Source organism: Sebastes fasciatus, chromosome 3, assembly GCF_043250625.1.
Source record: "Sebastes fasciatus isolate fSebFas1 chromosome 3, fSebFas1.pri, whole genome shotgun sequence".
Classification (NCBI taxonomy): Eukaryota; Metazoa; Chordata; class Actinopteri; order Perciformes; family Sebastidae; genus Sebastes; species Sebastes fasciatus.
Window position 1 is genome coordinate 28,958,970 of NC_133797.1, and position 13,793 is coordinate 28,972,762.

The 13,793-nt window shown below is 40.8% G+C and overlaps 1 protein-coding gene across 3 annotated transcripts in view; it reads left to right on the forward strand.

Annotated features, from left to right (window-relative positions):
* dlc1 (DLC1 Rho GTPase activating protein) overlaps positions 1 to 13,793 on the forward strand; it is a 90,302-nt gene that overhangs the window by 11,963 nt on the left and 64,546 nt on the right. For all 3 annotated transcript variants that reach the window (XM_074630021.1, XM_074630018.1, XM_074630019.1), the window contains exon 5: positions 13,431 to 13,464. In XM_074630021.1, the coding sequence (XP_074486122.1) occupies positions 13,431 to 13,464 (34 nt within the window). The remainder of the gene's footprint in view (positions 1 to 13,430; positions 13,465 to 13,793) is intronic.

A 13,793-nucleotide genomic window follows, 5' to 3' on the forward strand; every position in this document is an offset into this window, starting at 1 on the left:
TACACAGGACAGCAAACAGCATATATCTTTTTGGCAAGCCAGTGGTGAGCGCAACCGTTTTAAAGGTAAAATCAACACAGAAATCACTACCCTACACACTCCTGTGATATATGAGCAGAGATACAAGTTATCAAAATAAGGGGAGTAACATGTGGACCTATTACAACACAACCTTGATACTGTGTATAAAGTACCAAGATAAATATCTCCGTGCAGAAGGTCAGTGAGAGGTTCAATATTTGAAGTTCTGGCAGGAAGTAAGACCAACTAACAGTTAGATCAACGCAGTTTAGGTGTGTCTTTGTTAGTATTTTACTTAAAGAGTAACTTAAGACTAATTTCACATTTGTGAGGAGGCAAATTATGTGTACAGTCACTTTATTATACACTATCCATTGATCCTGTGCCAATTCTATAGTGTTAGTCCCCCCTTCCGACAAGGGTCAAGAAGCCCAGATTCTTTGATGGTTCTAAAGATGTAGTATAATATATAATATCTTTCCATATATTCTTGTGGTGTGAGGTTTGTTAAGAGTGTTTTTTACATCCCCCGATTGGCTCGGAAGTCCACACTGGCCGCACCGATTTCAAATCGCAAATATTAAACATGTTCAATATTTGTGAGTGGATATCCTGTTGTATGTGGGGAACCCAGATGACAGCCGATGACACAGTCAGGCGTAAAAGAACGATAGCCAATTGGGAATCAAGCTGACTGAATCGGAAAGACAACAACAGCCGTCACGGCAGCCGCGGCTAATGCATGAGCTAATGCAAAACGCGAAGCATATAGTAGTAGTAAGATGGACCTCAGAAATGGAGGACCAACTTGTTGATTTGTTGCAACAACACAAGTGTTTATTTGTCGTGTCTCCATGACTTCATCCATTATTTTTCTTTTTTCCTCGTGAATTTTCAGCTAATTCTTCCTCCCTGTCGTCCGCCATGTTGGTTTAGACTAAAATCACGTTTGATCGTGCGAGATTTTGTGAGATTTCCATGTTGTTTTGAGTCAGGATTCTAGTTGTACGTGAATTGAATCTGTTAGTGTGTGGTGTGCTGTTTTGGCCAAATTGTTGCTCTCCACACACTATAGGAACAAAACTGTTAAATTTATCATAACATGCCATGATGTGAGGGGTCTCTCACGTTTTCAACATCTGTTACGATTTTAAAAATCTTTTAAAGTGGGCCAGCCTTAAGTTTAAGTTTTTAAGACTGGGACGTGCGAGTGAAACATGAGGGACACAACCTTTACCGGCTGATATCAATGTTAAAAGCAGAGTTACATATGTAACTACAGTTTTATGAACTCTGGATGACGCCAGATGTGTAGCCAGGCATTAAAACCTCAGAAAATCGTCGGTGTAGAAAGTCAGGGGGAAAGAAATGTGACTGTCTCATCTCATATCTTGTTGATAATTGCAAAGAAGTGGCTGGTATGTGTGTGTATGTGTGTGTATTTTGATACGGGTTATGTTTGCACAGGCAGTGTGTTGTGAAGTGTTTATCATCGTGCGTTTGCATTCCTTCCATCTCATGCTGGATTATGCAAGAGGTAACTGGTATTTGTGTTCGTACTGTCCCCCTGACACCTCCCGGCACTCACTGTAACACTTTGGTGTGATTGTACCGAGCACATACTCACGCTGTTCTGTCTTTTATGTAACAATGATAAATGTGAAGTGGTGGTATGCGGTTGTGTACGTTGGTGACGAGTGGGCATTCACTTGGCATGCACAGTGCCGTTCACTCACTGTTGTGGAAAAGGCACTGGGTTCAAGTGAATAGATTCTTGGCTCCTCGCTAGCTTAGCTGGTGGCTATTGTTAGCCTTCAGCAGGTGGCTGTTATTCTTGCATCGAATGTGGGGCTTACATTGAGAGGATGTTTTGCCACAGCAGGTGTTTTTTTCTCATGGTGGAAGCTGCTATTCTTTGCCGCAGAGTGTTTTTGTTGGCAGGTTTCTATTACTTGCTCAGTGTAGCAGGTGTCTTACAATGTTATTTACTTGCATTGTTGTGTTGTAACAGGTGGCTTTTTATTTGCTTTATAGACTGATGTGTATCTATTGACTTGGCTGTATATTATATTTAGGCCTGCAACTAAGGATTAGTTTCATTATTGATTAATCGCTTGGTCCATGGAATGTCAAAAAATAGAGAAAAATGCTAAAGCTCGAATCGTCAAATGTCTTGTTTTGTCCGACTTAAACCCAAGCAGTCAGTTTATAATCACATAAAACAAAGAAAAGTAGGAAATATTCACACTTGTGAATCTGAAACCAATGTATGTTTGACATTTTTGTGAGAAATTATGACTAATATTATGACGATAATTGTTTTTTCAACTAATCAAATTGATTAATTGTTTCAACTCTAATTAAATTCTCTCGCTGAAAGATTTCCTTTTCAAATCTTGAGTAGTGCTAGCTTTGTTATCATTTTTTTAAAGGATTTGTATAATTGCCTGTCACAGCGGTATTAGCGGTCATTAATTTGGCATTATAAGTGTAATCTGCGGTGCCAAACTTAAGTTATGCGTGGTGTGAGAGCCATTTGTTATGTGACTCTATTTTTAGAGCTGTGTGGCTGCAGAGGATGTGCCAAGCCACAGAGGCGGGTGGAGGCTACTGACCCCTGACCACCTTCCTCTAAATGTTACAGTCGGAAACAACATATCAGTCACCCTCAGCGCCGAGCGTTCCCACCAGCAAGACGTACTACAGAACAAGGCGCAGGCCGTGGCTCTCTGTTAAATTTAGCACAGGGGTGTTTTACATGTCATGCATACACTGTATGGTGACAGGGAGGGCGCTGCCCTAACCTAGCCCTCGTCGTCTTTGGTAAACATTCCATAACGGGGCAACCTTTGACCCTTTGTTTGGATCTGTATTCTGTCTCCATGGCAACAGCGCTCCAAACACAACTTCTGTCATCGCCTTATGTGGTTTTGCCGCTATTTGGCAGGGAGTTCTGAAAGTTTTCCTGTCTGGATTCAAGGGAGATGATTGATTGAGTGATATTTTTATTTCGGAATGATGGAAATACTTTACTCCCTATCAGTTGGTTATGTATGTACATATAGCTCTTTATCTGTCTGTAGTTTGGCGGACAATAGAAGCGCTGTGGTTTGCGTGCTAAGGTCACTAGCAGATCTCTGCTCTGTCCTTCCTCTGTGTTCCGGTTTGGCAGCCTCGCAGTCCCCAAACATCCTTTATCCAGACCACACCTCCTCAGGGTCCCACACAGAGAAAAGACTTTTCTACTTTCACTGCCTTTTATTTATCTCTACATTTACTCCCACTCTCTCTCTCGTTCCCGTCCTCGGTCAATAGTCAACACCATGTGCAGCAAGGCATAATTATGTTTGCCTACATTCCTCCCACATATTTGGCTTAAAGACTGTAGTAGTCCATAATGAGTCAGTGAGCTATGAAACCAACCGCCATTCAGTCTGACATGGGGGTGCGAGTAGTGGCTCTGGTCATGGCCACGCAAGCCGCTTTGTGTGCTGTCATTGTCCCCAAGGTCACTCCTCTGCTGAGCACAGCTGTAAGAAGGAGACAAACACAGACCTGCTGTGGTTTTTAAAAAAAAAGAGGATAAGAAAAAAGAAAAGGCTTGTGTTTGGAACAGGATGTGGAAAATGAACTTCTCCTCAACCCCCACAAAGAAATCTTGTTTTTCCTGTCAATTCAAGGCTATAGCCATTGCATAAAGCACTCCAAGAACAGTAAAGAGAAGGATAGACTGAATTAATAGAGTATCATTAGAAAACAAACCAGAGCACAAAGCCAAAACACGGCGTCATGAGATTTGTCCACATGTATCAGCCTGACTCGGTGAGCATACTGAACATTTTCTCAAAATGGCTTTGAGCCATGATATGATGCTTAATTGCTCCATAGAATACATTTTCTGTTTTCGCATCTTTATGGAAGTCAAAAATCATTGTTTACACTGTGACTGTGTGTTTATTTTTATGACAACATGCTCCTAAATCGCCTAAATCACATCAGCGTACTCACCAACGTGATTTACCGGCTCCATGTGTTTTTTGGTACTTTTTTTTTTTTTAAACTTAAATGAATCATAGATTTTCATCCAACACGGAAACTCTGCTGTGTTTGTTGCTAACGAGTACTCGTTGGTAGTGTTAAAGACTGAGTCAATGAAGCGTAACGTACATCTATTACGTAAAGGAGACAGTAAAAAGTGCTGGGAATACTTGCAGGATGATGTGCTTGTTGACAGTAAATCTTAAGGATGACTGGATAATGTAGACATCTGGAAACACCCCTGCAGCCCGCTGATAATGAACCGCCATAAATCACAGAATGAACAAACAAACTGAATGCACTCTTCGAAGCGCATACACACACACACACACACAGATTCATAGATGCTGAAACATGTACACAGGAATTCATTGTAAAACCAGGTGCAATTTAGGCAACACTTAGTCAGGCTTGTGATTTAGGGTTTTAATTGAAACATTTGGCTTGAGCGTGTGTTCACATTTTTTGCTTTGAATGTGTGTTTTCATTCATGTTTGCCGTGAAGTTACATTACCTCAGATACACCTGAGTGTCTCGCTCAATTAATCATCTCTGCCCTGAGCTTTAATGTTTAAGGAAGGACCGCGGCCTACTTATTGAAGGGGATTGTTCTTTATTTAGAGCTAAATATCTCATTGCAGCATGTGAAACTGTGCATGCGCACAAAGTGTGTTACCCAACAGGCAGTGCTCTGCTGACCAGATAAATGCAGTGCCCTCTAAAGTAGACAGTCAAGAGTGTACATTCTTTAGTAAATGTCACAAAACTGTCTGTGACCCAGCGAGGTCTCACCCACTGGTCCTTCTGGTAAGTCAGTAAGCTGGGTGTCTGCCACAGGGCTGCTATGGGGCCACCGCAGTCTTCTACAGAGGACGGTCTAATCCCTCTGTGTTGTTAACCCACTCTCTGCTTTCTCCCAAAAATGTCAGCGGCTAATCCACGGGCTAGCATTGTTGGTGCAGTTGGGATCATAAGACTTATCCCCATTAACTCCATAAGCCACAAATTTAATGTGGTGAGCGGGAACAGGTGACGCATTTTGTCTCTTAATCAGCGTAATAAGACAGGAGTAGAATAACATGACTAAAATAGTCCTGTGTGGGTTTGTCTTCCATTTCCAAACATTTCATCCCACATTTTTAAAAACCACCTGTGGAGCTACTTGGTAGCATAATAAAGAAAAAAGCCGGGCCTGTTTTTGTCAGTATACCCTATAACAGACGGTGGATCGATGAGTTAGTCAGTGTGTTTTTCGTGTGTGATCTATCCCGTGTAGAGAGAGCTGAAACAGGAGGGAAAAGAGTGACGTCACTACTGTATATTCTTCACTTGTGAAAATGTATGTAGTTAAACAAAATGAGACGTCCTGTTTGCTCTTTATGAATCTATCTTGAATAGACATTTCAAATAGCACATGTAGCATTTTTTCAACACCAATTCTTCTATTTGATCGGTTTGTTCATCTTTATCACTCATTTTAAAATTAGATTAAAAATCCACACATTTTATTGACATTTGCTAAGTAGGGTCACTTTACACTTCGCATTAAAATGTGTTTTGGGTGATCGGACTGCAATTGGATAGTGATTGACCACATGAAAGTACACGTGTGAATGCCCCAAAAACGCATGAAGGACGGATTGTGATCCGATTGCCAAAACCATCTCCGGAGGTGGTCATTGACGTATTGTGACCACGTTGAACACAAGTGTAAATGCAATTGCATTTTCAGTTCACATACAACAACTACGTGGGCGGAGATACGTAATGCTAGGGCTGTCCCGAGTACCTTTTTTTTGGGCTCTGGAGCTTTGGAAGTAATCAGATCTCGATCGGATCTCATTGTGGAGACAGGAGACACATATTAATACCAGGTGTAAAAGTAATCACGTTAAATCGTATCTAGATACAATCTGGATATGACACGCAGGTGTAAAGAGGGGTCTTCACTGAATTGGTCATTCACTGTGCAGATGCAACCAAAATGCAATCAAATCAGGATAAATGACGTTGCTTCTATTGTCTCTAAGATCATAAAACAAGTAAATATGCTTGTTTTATTTTCCATCAAGCAGTAAAACTGTTTATATAGTGTACCACAGTGGGCATATTTTACCATATTACACTGCATCTGTTGCAGTTTAACTACCAAACATTACAATGTCAATGTGAAGAGTTCACTCTTATTCTGTACTATATTGACCCACCAGATGTAGAAGGATATTATCTTAAACATGAATATTTTTTTTCTAATTGAATCATTAAGTGGTTTGTCTTTTGTTTTATTTATTACAGCTGAATCATTTTGACGTATGATTCATAAATAGAAACACAAAAGCCAAGCAGAATTGTATTTGGATGCATAGTTAGAAGCTCATTGAAGACTTTGTCTGGGGAAAAAAAGATTTATGGTCTCCATGTACACATGCAGATACAGCTCATGTTTACTGAAGTTATATTTTATAAAGATGAACAGTTTGTGGTCTACCTGTAAGAAGGGCCTAGGAAGTGAAGTTAGGCGATGACCAGTTAGTTCTCCTTTACGGAGGAAGAGTCTCATGGTCAGACAAGTTAAGTGTTATTCTCTCGTCCGGTGATGGATTCCAAGGGCCAGTCAACAGTTCACAGTTTATGCTCCAGGGGCCCAGCACTAAATCCCACCAGACACTGCCTGAAACCAGAAGCCTGTTGCTTTGGCTTACTCTTGTAAACAAAGGCAAACGTGTGTATGTGTCCATCTGTGTGTGTGTGTGTGTGTATGTGCCCATATCCACTTTTCTCACTCTCTTTAAGCCAACGTCACCCCACACAGAACATATCTCACGACTCAAGGTTGAGCGGGGGAACGAGGCCTCAGCTGGCGGTCTGACTGTGTGTGATTGATCGCACAGTGTGTATGGTAAAATCATTAACCTCCTAACAACTAAAGACTGAAAGTGCACCCATTCAGGCTATAGATTTCACCTGGGCTTTTAGCGTCACACAAGATGTCAGTACATGTTACTGAGACATTTTCAAATTTCATCAGGAGTTGTTTTCTTTTGAAATAGCTGTTAAATCCAACATCTGGACGCTAATGTACGTCTCCTGCAGGAAATGTTCCAACGCATCATTACACCAAGTCATCGCATCACTTCCTGTTGACACACTTCAAGTGTGACATATGGAAACTATTCAAATGTGGAAAGGGAATGCGGGGGAGAAAGTATGAGGAGTGGGTGGGGGGGTTGGTCTTTTCCTCAAGGAGAAGGCTGAAATGAAATTGTTTCCCACGTTTCCCTGCACATGTGCGCTCAGGGGTCCCCAGAGCATGGAGAATAAATTCTTTTACAAGTGCAGGGCAGGAAGAGCACATTCATGCCAGTCAAATAACAGAAATGAGCTCCAGATAACATCTCCAAAGGCCCTGAACAGGCGTGTGCACACACACACACACACAAACACACACACAATATCTCTGTGCCCTCTATCACACACACAGTTACCTTATACGTCTAGTGCCGGAGCCGCCAGCTTACCTGACCATAAGCCATCTGCACCAATTTAGCCATTTGCGTTAAGTGGTGGAGAAAAAGGTTTGGGTTAGCCTGAGCCTCCTAATCCTTGGCCAGCACAGACCATGGGTGGTCACACACACATGCACACACACACACACACACATACACACGCACACATAGTGCAGCTGCAGTGCAGGAGGGGGGGCTGGGGGATGAGAGGGTGGCCGTGGGGTTGAGAGAGCCATGGTGGACTGCTCGGATTTGTTGTGCAAGAGCCACATGCCAATGGTTTGCTTAACATCTCTGGCTAACTCGCTCACACAGGACAGCATGTGCACACAGCTGTACACGATGTAGGCTCCATTACTGAAAAAACAACTGAAATGTGTCCGTAGCAAAAGTAGCAGTGAGTAGGGATGGGAATTGATACGATTTTATCCATCCTGATTCCATTATCAATTCCTTTATATTAATCTGATTCGTTATAGATTCCCTTATCGACTCCTGATAAATTGTTGGAAAAAGTGTGAATACAGGCATAAGCTCTAGACTAACTGTTTTTCACCATCCCAACTTAATTTCCTAATTTAAAAATTCAACCGTTCCAAAGTCAGTGAAAACTGTCCAAAATTCAAAATGTTATCCAAGTATTTTGTCATTGTCATCTATAGTAGTTCTTGTCATTAGTAGTTTTAATTATGTAGGCTATTATAAGCTGCTTAGAGCTGGTGATAGGAAGTTAAACAGATCATAACTCCCTCTCTATTATCTCATTTATATTGCTCTGAAAACATCTCCTTCAAACAACTGCATTTATTCAAGTTTCTCGCCAAAAGCTAAATTTTACAAGATTACATTTGAACACATCATGATAATGTTATAACTTACCTTTGCCCAATATTCAATACTACTAACGTGAACACATCATAATGTAACTCAATGCAACCTCTGTTAACATTAGTAGCTCCATTATTTAGCTTAGCAGGACTGTGCGTCCCCTCAGGGATATTAACGCAATGCTTTTGAGTGTTTTTTCTTGATTCTCGTCCTTAGTAATGAGTGTCAAAAAAGTACCAAAAGCAGACACCAAATATTTGGTCAGCTTCATACTCTTCTTTATTTATTCTTTGATCAAATACTTCGTGATTTAAAACTCCTCCACCAGTGAATGAGTCACAACTAACTCATGCTGTGCAGTCAAACTTTGTTCAAACACTCAGAACATTATTTTAAATTCTAGTGGGGATCCAAAAAATGTCCAAAAATACGTAATATATCGGGCCAAACTTGGGGACAGTGTGTCTAAAATGATGAGCAAAACATGCGAAAGATTTGCATTTGATGAGGTGGTGCAGCCGCAGACTACATGGAGTCTTGGGTTGGAATATTTCAGTCAGAGAGAAATGGTTTTAACAACCTTGCCTGAAAAAAAATGGGAAAACTGGATGTTATCGGGTTTAAATCAAAATCTTCTTAATTTAGAACTATTGTTTTTACGATATTGTGTGTTTCTGCTTGTGTTAAGACTGTTGAACACAAGTATAAAATGTTAAACAATACCCAGCCCTACCTGTTAGTTTCAACAATAAGCATACCATCAAACATTGTTTTTTCACCCGGTCAACTTTTTCTTCCAAGATTTCTTAAACAACCTTTTCTGTTGGTAATTGTAAAATCGTTACTAAAACTGAAATGATTTGTTGTAAAGCCCAGTTTCCTAAGCTTCCTGCTACAGTAATGACAATAATGACCCTACCGTGGTTAATTACACAGGCACACACACACACACACACAGACATGCGTAAAGCAAACACATACCATACCCCCTGCGCCCCCCACACAACTCACTTCCAGTAAATTAGTGGCAGTAAATGAGGCAGCTGACGCTTACAGCCTACAGCTCCCCAGTGGACACCTGACACGGCCTGGACAACACTGGGACAACCTGCACTGTGGCACGCCAGGGGGAACGCAGGCAAACATGGGGAAAATATGCGACCGTGGTGCTGTGAAAACACTGGTACATGCTGGTACCCATTAATTCACATTCTTGTTAGGCTCTGTGGTCTCTCACTCACATTTATTCAACTGTAATTGCTATTATGAGGGAAAACACAGCATTGTGTGAAGGTGAGATTTACACTGTGTGTAAGTGACTTCATGGGTCATTGACAGGAACCCGTGGTGTGGTGTTTACACAATAGGAAGGGCGCACACTGGTGAACTGAAATGTCTTGTTAGTGCTAAGCAGAGACGCTACACAGACCTCCCATATCGATTCACTCATTCAAGGCCATTCTTTCTGCGAGTTGTGGAGTTGTAGCTGATTGTTAAAAAATAGAAACGTTTGATTGAGTGATTTTTTTTTTCTTCTTTTTCTAACACCACTGTGTCACAATATGAGGTGATAAACCTTTGGCATAAATCAACACATTAATTGATGCAGTGCTGTCTAAGTTTAACATACTATGTGATGATATATTTCAATGCATCACAGCAGAATTAAAGTATAAGGCTGGTGCTATTCTATATTCTTATTTTCAACAAATCCTTAAAGAAAAGTCTTAACCCAGCATCTGTCTCGATACTTTCCAACTTCCCAACCCTGCCCCAACTCAGCCCAAAGCCAATTCATTCCTACTTAAAATGTAAATCTTAAAAAACGGTTAACAAATACAAAGTTTCACTTTTAGAAAAGGCTAAATAATTTCCTAAAACAGCTGGGGATTGTAGTTTTTAGCAAATGTTGCTCAAATGGGAGTAAATAGGGCATTTAGGGGGGGCTATTTACAGCAGCAGGACGGTGCTTGTGGGATTTTCTCAAATAAACTATAAATGACATCAGGTGCAACAGTGTGGCTCATGGATGTTTTTTTGAATAGATTTTGGATAGGATTGTTGCACAAATAAATAAACTTTATGAGGCTTTGGCCTCACAGGCAGTACTTGTTAGTAGGATCAATTCATTGTTGGTTTTGGTCTTTCATATGATTTGTTGACTGTATAGTGAGAAAAGAAAAGAAAGTGGAGAAGATACACTGTATCTAACCTGTTGGCCAGCAGAGACCGTTTATATGCAGTTGATAAATAGACTAAAACAAAATAGGTTATTAGTGTTGTCTTGACTGAATCCCACTCTATCTACAATGTTTTGCACACCAGGGAATGCAGCGAGGACAATGTTGTAGCTATAAAAGCAGAGCTAATATTACTCGAGTCCAACAGCTGAAACAGCACCGAATATAAATCTATCTCTGATTTCACCTCACTGTTGTTGTTCTGTTTGTGCTGGTGATTTAGTGACGGAGGAGTGAGTGGGAGTCTTTGGCTGTGGCTTCTCTTCGGTGTCTTTTTTGGCTCATTAATCAGCGATAAATTGTAAAGCTGTTTGTCCACAGGAGGAATTTTACCCACTTGTGTGACTGAAACGTGACCCATGAAGTGATTAAATGCTGTTTTTGCCCACACATTATGCACAAGGCAACATCAGGCTAGACTGAGACATTGCTTTCCTAACTTTGTAAAACAAAATGTAACAGAGATAGACATAGATACTGAATTATTATTTTACTTGGTAAAAAATCTTTAAAATTTAAAATTCCAGTATAAAATGAATATAGTATATTAACATGGAATTGAATTAAATAGATCAGCCCCATTGTCAATGAAACCTGATCCAGCTATTTAAGTCAGTACTGGCCCGATATCAGATATCGGTATTGGTGCATCCCTACTTATATACGCACACACACATAAAGACATACCACTAGAGATGGACATTTAGATTTGTACTTTAGGTCAAGTTTGTATATGCAGACGACTCACCCACTGGCTTCTAAAACATCTGAGTGAGACAGATTGGGACCAAGACAACTCTTTATCCAGCGTTCATCAGCCAACACGTTAGCAAAAACAAACTCACGTATGAGAGCAGCCATTGTATTCACTCTCACCAGTCTGAGTCACGCCTGTGGTGTTCCATCATAAAATATAAGAGCTCCCTTGATATTTGAGAGGTGAAGGGCCTCTAGTCACATTTCTGCTTTTTAATGATTAAATCAGTTGTTTTTCTTCTCATAATAGAACATGCTGTACAGGCTGGTTGGGTACAAGTAAGAATGAATAATAATGAAACTAACACTCTTATCTAACATTTGGATCTGTTCATCACCCACCGAAAGTGAATCAAAGGAGAAATTCCCAAAAGCTAGAGAACTTCACGTTAATCAGATTTGTAAAGTTTAGTGTGTGATCGACTAATGTGGGCAAGAAGAGATGATATTAATCATAATGCTAAGTAACCTTGAGCTCACAGAAAGATCGGTGGAGCCAATCCCAGCTGCCGGACTATTTCTTGGTCGGGAGCAGGAACATCCCTGAGTCTTATCGTCCCTGTGAGGTTGCCAGGCAACCAGAGGAGACTCCAGGAAGTCCAGGAAGAAATCCAAGAAACAGTCTGGCACATATCCCAAAGAAACAAGATATAACCTGTTAATTTGTTAGCTTTAGAGTTGCTGGTCGGGATATATTGTTACCTTTGGACAGAGGTTACCTTTGGCATATTTCCAAAAATGTCAAACTATTCCTTTAAGACAATTATCAGTGTGGCTTTAGCTGTCCTGAATCTGTTGTGTAAGTACGTCCCAAAGGGTAAACAGGCTTTAAAGTAGTCACCGCAGGACACAGCTAAATCACAGGTCAGGGTGTGGAGGTCAGCTAAGGAACCTGAGGTCAAAAGTCAGAGGCAAGGAAGACCTCTGCATTCCAACCGACGGCTGCCCTCCACAAACACACACACACACTTGGCCAATGAAATGACACACAACTGCCCTATCTTTACCAAAAACCCTGTTTTGCATCAGTAGTATTTTTCTCAAACCCACAACAAATCCAAAGAAGGAAATATTACGTGCGCAGAATGATGAAAATCTATTACGGCTACAAATTGTGTTGCAGTTTTATCAGTAATGTCTCTCCAGACTACCTACGTGAGGGTTGGATCAACATTGAATCAGAGGAGAGTGCGCTGTGTGCTGGGACTTTTAATGATGTTCTGTTTGTTCAGAAGTCTCTGGCGGGTTTGTTATCTGCTGCGACCATCTATCACGACGTTTGCACATCGCAAAAACTATGCATACAGAGTTTCTGAAAACATGTTCTTGGTGTGTAATGGCCAATTTGTATTTATCTTATTGGTGTGTGTAGCAACACATTACTGTAGCTGCACACTCCCTTTTGATTTAAAACAATATTCTTAAAAGGACAGCCGCACATATTCTGATTAACGTAACCGGTGGCGAACTTGTTCGACCGTGCGAACACATTTCATTCCTTCAACCACCTTCTTTAAAAGGTATTTGCACTCATTCAAAAACCTGATATGAAGTCTTTCATAATGTTTAAAAGTGGCTGTGTTTCTCCTTCCGACCAGAAATATGGGCTTTTCTTTTGGGCATGCATCTTCGTAAACTGTTGGCCAGTTGGTTTGTGTACAATGCAGAGAGCTGGCTGCAAACATTATTGTATCATTATTATAGTCACACTCATGGGCCGACTGAACTGGACACAATAACACTAGAAACACACACGGACAAGACCCTACCCTGTGCTTTGCTCTTGTGTAGATTCTGGTGCTCATAGATTAGAAGATTTCCATCTATTGGGAGGGAGAACATGCAAAGAGATGATAGTTAACACAACATCAAAACACTGAATAAATACTATTATTTGTTTTTCCATCAATCGTTTCTATTCATGACACAAACATTTTGTTAAATGTGTATTTGAGAATATATGAAGGACAGTAGATCAATTTTACTATATGAGTTTGAATTGTGATGCATCTATAATCTTCTTTTCTATTCTCTTTCCCAGAGCACCTCGACCATTCCTGAGACAGAAAAAGCTGGTGAGTCCTCACTTTTTTTCATTCTCATGTGTTCAGTTCACTCACAGATCTTGACACTCAAAATAATAGGCTGCGTCTTTTTAGATTTCTTTTTCACTTTTTTTTATCACGTGTGTTTGGAAAAAGTGTTTATCTGCAACCGATCTGGTCTGGGTCTGGTCTGGTGTCATGTGAAGAGATTCTGCGGTACAATTTGTGATTGATAGCCTTGTCTGGTGTTCACAATATGGGGCGAGGGAGGCAGGAGGGAGGGAAGGAGGGCGGAAGGGAGGGGTTAGGTGGAGGAGGACAGGCTCTGGTTCTATGAGACACTGGATGCGAGTGTAGAT